The sequence below is a fragment of the Dermacentor andersoni genome, chromosome 2 (assembly GCF_023375885.2).
Source record: "Dermacentor andersoni chromosome 2, qqDerAnde1_hic_scaffold, whole genome shotgun sequence".
Classification (NCBI taxonomy): domain Eukaryota; kingdom Metazoa; phylum Arthropoda; class Arachnida; order Ixodida; family Ixodidae; genus Dermacentor; species Dermacentor andersoni.
The window spans coordinates 129533144-129540518 of NC_092815.1; the positions used below are offsets into that span (position 1 = coordinate 129533144).

Below are 7375 nucleotides of genomic sequence, written 5' to 3' on the forward strand. Positions count from 1 at the left end.
CACCTTTTGGGGTTTTCCAAGCCTCTTCTTACGGTAAGACTTTTTTTGGCGTTGTATAAGGCTAATTATTTAATATAGAAAAGATTATTTTTCTATCCATAAATTTAGAACATCTTTATCAATAGATGGTAAACAAGACCCCAACAATCTCAGTCAAAATCTATGATGTCACAGCGAGATCGTGCGGGAACTTGAAGATGGCGGCGCCACCCACTCTTGTTCTCGCAACTTTTGGGGTTTTCCAAGCCTCTTCTTACGGTAAGACTTATTTTGGCGTTGTAGAAGGGTAATTTTTTAATATAGGAACGATTATTTTTCTATCCAGTGTCCAATTAGGCTACCAGTATAGATGGTCCGTCACTCCTATATCTAAGTCTGAATCTTCTCACAACTATAATCTGCGTTCTTTTACGAAGAATAAATCAGAACTCTCATTTTCCTTGCTTCGCTACGCGTCACTGATGCACAGGGAAAAAAATTGTGTCTGAACTTGATGCGTCGCTTGCCGTGCCGCTAAGTGATAGTGGCTTGCAAGTTTGCTCAGCAGCGGCAGACTGCAACAATACGCTAGTTCAGCGGAGTCTCGTCGTTTGCGCATTTTTACTGCGAAGGCTCGGGGGAAAGGAGGCGCGCTCAGTCCCTACGGTACGAAGGTGGTGCTAGGCGAGGGCGACGGGTCGAGGGCGATCTTCCAGTTGAAGAGGTAGTTCTCCCACTGCAAGTGCCGGAACAGCTCCTTGAGGTTGTCCTTGTTGACGTAGTAGTCGAGCGTCTGCACCTCCACCTTGTCGAGCACGGCGAAGATGACGATGGCGACGCGCTTGAAGAGCGTGTCCGGCCACCACTTGATGTCGCGCTGGTTGAAGGCCTTCATACTGTAGTGCACCACGGTGTCGAAGTAGTCGTCCAGTTCGATCTGCGAAAGAGATTGGGCACGTGAAACTTGATCGGCATTAATTAGACTCGTACGCACTCTGCCGCTTATTGTCTACATAGGGCATGTGAATATCGTGCTGTTCACCTTGGATCTGGCTAGGTTGTTGCTTTCTAGGAGAGGTTAGCACACTCTGCAGACTACCTGTAGACAGACGTCTTATGGACTACTTGCCCGCTTGTCGGTCTTCTTTGCGTCGCTGAGTGTAAATCATGGACATCCTGTATACAGCATACAATTTAATGCGTAAACCTAATCAAGCCCATAGGCTTTGCCTAGTATAATATGTTATCAGTTTACATATACATACATGTTACTGACCTTAAAATTCCGACGTTTTTAAACTCCAAGCAGAGTATACCATCGAGTAACAAAGACAGAAGCGTCGACTACTGCCACGCAAAACAAATTACCGCTTTAATTTGGCGCCTCGACGGCACCAACTCGTCTATTTGTTGTTGTTGTTCAGAAAAAAGAAGCATAGTGGTAACGTAGACAAGCGTAGCTAAGCAGCATTTGGCTCAGTCAGTCTTGGGAAGCAGGCCACCTGACAATGCCGAATGCTGTTGGCTTTTTCTTTTTCTCTGGAGAGGAATAGTTGAGCTTATTCCGCCTCCCCAGAGATACTTACGGTGGCCACAGCAGAGCGTTCCTTCAACATTGGTAACGACTCCTTCCCCCTGACAACCATCCTTTTTCCTTCCTTGCTAGCAGTCCTGTTCCATTAGCATGCCACTCTGCAAACGATGTAGGAAATCTAAACACAGAAAGTCAACATAACCGCGCATCCACCGAAAGTTTTCATGTTCTCATCTTGGCCATCGGACCACGCCAGCCTCGCGAAACTTTCCTGAAACATAGTAGGTGCACGGTGGCGCCTTGACATCTCTTCCTGAAACTCGATGCCCCCGTGGTTTGTTCTCTGTCTATCATTTGCGAGACATTAGAGTGGGTTAGTTGGTCTTACACCACTAGTCAACGTGAAGCGCAAAGGAGAAACAGCGATGACAGGTCTATTTTTTTAGTTGTTTTGTGTTTGTGTGTTTTTACCTGAGTATATATTTCTGCATCTTCAGAATAAAACAGCCAGAAATTAGCACTTTGCTATTTCCATTCGGTCGTTCCTGCCTTTACTTCGAGCTTCAAGTTTTCGGCTATTATGTGCGACTGGGAAAGCCGCAATGGGCTCATAAACTCGTTTGAAGCGTGGCTCTGTAGGTTCTGCAGGAGAGCACGGGCAAAACCCTTTGACGGATGCCGCTCTATGCCAGTTATCCCGATGTCGAAATTTCACTGTCATGTACGCATTGCGCCACAAAGCCTTTACCGACAGTCTCAGCCTCGACGCCTTATATGAGGCAAGTCGGCCACCCTACGCATAATAATTTGTGTATCCTTACCGACATTGTTGCCTAGAGGCAGCCTATACATACCGGGTTTATAGACCGTTCTTTCGTAGGCGCCGCCATATTGTGAACGCAGTGGCGCCGCCTATGAGCAGCGCCCTATTTACTGGCTTGGGTGAAAGCGGTGTTTTGCATGGCAAGTATACGCTCGGCGGTAGGTACTGGCGTTTGTTTTCGCGGTCGTACGGTCTGTTTAGTATGACGTGCGTCTTCTACGGGGTAAACGGTTATGTGAGACGTGCTGAAGGGGTTTAATGCGTCGTGGCCGGAATTTCTGCTGGCGTTGAGGTGGACGGAACACGCAGCGCGATGTGTGCGCGCTTATTTGAGCCTACAATCAGCCTCGGAGATCAATTGTGTATTCCTGAGTGTTCCAATCACTAATGTGACCTTATTGCAGTATTATCCTCTATTTCTAAGCTGCGGTTTAGGAGCCATGAAACATACTCGACCATCGTAACAGCGTGGGCACCGTTATGCTACGATAGGAGCTGTGACGTTATACTTTGACAAGCGTTCAAACTGTTCGCTGCAGGTTACATTGCGCGACTACTTGGTTCGATGGATGAGGTTTCCGCCCCTGAATAAAATAGTTTTGGCAAGCAACAATAGCATACCTTACAGTCTGAATTCAGGTTGTCCAGCAAAGGGACTCCTTACGAACTGCGCGAGCGTCCTAAGCAGTGGTAGGTGCTGGATTACAGATATCTTTGTTCTATATACCGCATAGTCCAAGCATACGGCATCAGCGGTTACATATTTATAAACGTTGTGGGGCGTGACTATGCGAGGTCGTATTGCGGCGTTAGCCCGTTTTCCCTTGCTTTTTCAAAAAAGAGGATGATAACCGAATTCTTTTTTCGGTTGTGTTCGTTCCGTTCTCTGCGACACACTCACACGTATCACAAAAATTTTGTCCTCAAAAATAGGCATCGCATTCTTTTATGCGATCCCTCTCATATATTATGGCTGTATACAGGCCAAACAGGCAATGTCGAAGCGCACAGCTTACATATGTATCGTGCTGTTCACCAAACGCAGTGATCGCTTTGTTGAGCAGCGCCATCGGCTTCATGCAGGAAGGCTAGCGTAGACATATGGTAATTTGAAGCCTACTAGGCTTGAAATGCGTGAGAACGATGTCGGTGCATCACAAATATTTGATAGCGCCTGCCGCTTAGATATGTTGTGGTTGCCTTATGTTGGGCCGTGCACGAGCATGTGCTCCTATGCTTCATGTTTGACTCCCTACGCCAAGCGATCAGATAGTGAGCAGATTTACCGTTTCATGCTGCTAATACAGAGACACCGGTTTTCTTTGTTGAATTAAAACCGATATAAGCAAAATAGTTCACGACACATACACACACCGTGGCTGATAATGTGCGTACACCACGGCTGATAAAGCCTGTCACATTTTTGCGCCCCCAAGAGATATTTCCCCCTACTGTAGATACCGATGCACCGAAAAGCTTCCCTGACGAGCTTATATGAACGTACATGGCGTTAATTTCACAAAGTACCATCTAAAACATATCGAAATCATTCCGCAGCACGCGACAGCAATACTTTCAAGAAGCGCCGCGCCGGATCGCCCAAGCCAGAGAGGAGGAAAGGCTCTCCACGCGCCCTATCCTCCTCGCCCGATGAAAAGGTCTATACTGAGGCAAAGAATTTCACACTGAAATCACCGCACCGACTGGCAGTGGGCCAGTGCCGTCAGCGCTTTCGCAGAGGGAGGGGCACTATGGGAACGCTAGAATGACGAGCGCCAACGGAGCCAGCTGTGGAAGAAGACGACGACGAATGCGCAAGCAGTGAAATGAGCACGTTCGCACGGTTACGCCTCAATGTAGTCTATATGGTACACTGGGTGTGTTCCAATTTTGGCCAGCATCAGAGAGACCTTACGTAGACAGCCGAGACAGCTTCCAGCGCATGTAATGGAGCGCCTTTCTAGGCGCCTGGAAGGCGTACGGAAGACGTTTCTGCGACGTGCCGCCACCGCGCGGCTACAAGAAAACGTTGCGAAATGCACACATTATTTCTGTATTTTAAGTTTTGGCACCTGCAAACCTATGAAAAACACCATGTAGCTTACATTAAGGCCGTAGGATAGCGTGTCAACCTTTCCTTGTGCGCAGGCAAACTTCCCTTTTCAAGCGTCTTTCTCAGCCGACATGTTGTTTGGACAGGAAAGTGGCCGGCATCGTTTTTGACTATGATGCTGCCTTCGCGAAGCTGTCTACTTTGACTTCGGGAGAATTGGAATGATAATTAAGATGGCCGCTGTCCGCTTGGCCGTCTGCTTTGCCGCCTATGACTAGTATTGGAACACACTCACTATAGCCGAGGGGCGCCAACGAGTCAGCTGTGGTAGAAGACCACGACCGAATCGCGAACAGTGGCGCGATCCATTGCTGATGATAATAGTTGTTGCTCACACAGATTTGCTGACGGACACGAAAAATGTACGAAACCCTAGCCATTAACAGCTTCACCGTAAAAGTGCTCTGTACCATGTTTTCGGTACGCCCTAAAGAATTCAACATGATCCTTCATAGTCGTTCATCAACTACAAAAGCCCTCATATAGCACTGTACGAGCTGCGAGTAGTTGACACCCATTTAATTAATTTTATTATTTTTCCTATACACGTAGATGTCCTAGTTGAATCACTCTGTCCATTTATTTACTAGTTTTATCCTCCCTCGTGACCCATTTCTCTTGTAACGGCGTGAAGAGACGTTATGGGTGACACATCAACAAGAGGGAATTGCATGCAATGAATAGCCATGCAATGAGGCAACGCATTATTCAACAAATAATTTGCTTAAGCTTGGACATCAAAATTAAGGCAACAAGTGAAAAATAATAAAGAAAATGACACACGTTGTTGCTACAAGTAAGGTGGAACGGAAATTGCACACGAAGGGTGCAATAAGCTTTATTCTCGGGCGATTGCCGCGTCACTTTTTCTTTTCCTCGTTCATTCACTCGAGCTGTTTGCGTTTCGTTCTTTTTTTTAACGCTGCATTAGCCTATTGTTATTACAGGTGAAATTCGTTTACCAAGTCATTTTCAGCGTTACTGCGTTAACACGATGTATTTCTATGGCAAGTTCCTTTATTATTTTTTTCGCATCCGACATCTTACCACCAGCAAACTTACTTACTAACGCGAGACAAGAACTTCGCTTCGTTGACTCATGTATAATTGCAGACAATTTGTCTTCTTTTTTGTTTTTTCACGTGAAACGTTAAAATGGAACGCCATTTTTCGTTAATTTTCTTTTTAATTATGGGGTTTTACGTGCCAAAACCACTTTCTGATTATGAGGCACGCCGTAGTGGACGACACCGGAAATTTCGACAACTTGGGGATCTTAAACGTGCACCTAAATCTAAGTACACGGGTGTTTTCGCATTTCGCCCCCCATCCTCGTTAAATTGCTGCAATCCATAAGCTTTTACGGGAAATGTCGATGACCTCCTTTTTTTTTAATAAGTACAAATGGCTACATATTTAGCGTTACTCTGCAAGCCAGCCCTTACGTCATACAACTTTGTGTAGTCTGTAAGAAAATGCTATGTTGTCTTCGTCGGCGTAAGCACAGGCAAGGGCCCAGACTTGGATCTAGTCTTAACAGATAGAGCTTCGGGTTTAGCAGGCTATGTTTTCTTCGACAAGGCCACAAAGGTAAGCACGCGGTCGTGGAACGTCGCTCAGGCTTCCAACCACAGACGTGCCCGAACGTGCCAGACTCACTCTCCTACGTGCGTCCAAGACCTATACAAAGGTTTGCTGCCGCACAAGAGTGCTTCCCTAGAGGGGGGCGCTCGTGATTTGCTGGCCAAAAAAAAAAGGTCAATGGAAATGAAGAGGCCAACTCTATGCTAATCTTGCCCACGGCCAGCCTGCAACGGCACGCGCTGGCTAGCTAGCTCCGTAGCCCTCGACATTCCTTCGGGGCCGTTGCGCGCGAGAGAGAATGCGACTCACCTTGATCATGGAGTAGTAGAGCACGGCGTGCTCGAACTCGGTCGCGTAGTGCGGGTTGCAGTCGTGCACGTGCGTCCTCAGCACGAGCAGCATCATGTGACCCTGGTTGAGGAACTCGTTGAGCCGCCAGCGGAACACCTCGAAGCGGCTCGGGTGCAGATCGAAGTTCTCGTCCACCTCGGGCAGCGGCGGCTCCGACGTCTCGCGCAGGGTCGGCGGCCGGATCACCATGCCCTGGCTCTGACGCCGGTGCACGGCGCGCCGCATACGTATTTCCTGCTGCGAAGCCAGGGCTCCACCTGCTCGCAGTCGGGGCGGCGGCCGATGTCGAGGGCTTAATCCGACACACGCCAGAAATTCTGATGATGATAATCTCCAACTATGGCACGCACTCACTTTGGGCATCCCGAGACGGCTGGCAGGAGGGAACGTCAGACGAGTAAGCGCTCTTGACCGAGAGTTCGACGAAATTTCTTCTGGTTAGGTACCATATGTTAGAAGAAAAAAAAAACACACACAAAGGCTTCTGGTCAGCGACACAGTCGAAACTTAATTGAGGTTTCGGAGCGTGTGCGTGTTCCTTGCTGACAACACAGTACACACAAGGTCGTCGTCATTTAAACTGAGTTAAGCTAAACTGGCCACGATTTTATCACTGTTGCATAATGACCAAGGAACCGCTTCGGTTTCCGAATCGTCAATTACCTTGTGATATGATCAATTACCGGAAGCATATCAGAACTTTTTTTTCCAAATAGCGTATTATATGCAGCGCGCTAACATACGAAGACTATTCTTTAAAGTCACAGGACGGCCGCTTGCCTGCGTTTAAGAGTCGTTTTCGTTCGTTTGGGCACTGGGTATAATACAAGGCACGCACCCAACTTGCTCTCTTCACCATTCTTCTCGAAGGGAGTACTTTAACGGGTATCCACAAGGCGGAGCAATATTCGCGGACGAACACTACGTGGCTCAGTGCCCCCCAATCACGCCGCACACAAGAGCGAAGTAGATAAGCCGCTGCCGGTGCAAT

The 7375-nt window shown here is 47.7% G+C and overlaps 1 protein-coding gene across 1 annotated transcript; it reads right to left on the minus strand.

The window, feature by feature from the left end:
* Positions 1–265: 265 nt before the first annotated feature.
* LOC126540099 (uncharacterized) lies at positions 266–6857 on the minus strand. Its single transcript, XM_050186892.3, has 2 exons — positions 6343–6857; positions 266–916 (listed from the first exon to the last, which is right to left on the minus strand). The coding sequence occupies exons 1-2, from the start codon at positions 6745–6747 to the stop codon at positions 641–643; spliced, it is 681 nt and encodes a 226-aa protein (XP_050042849.2). The 5' UTR covers positions 6748–6857; the 3' UTR covers positions 266–640.
* Positions 6858–7375: the final 518 nt, after the last annotated feature.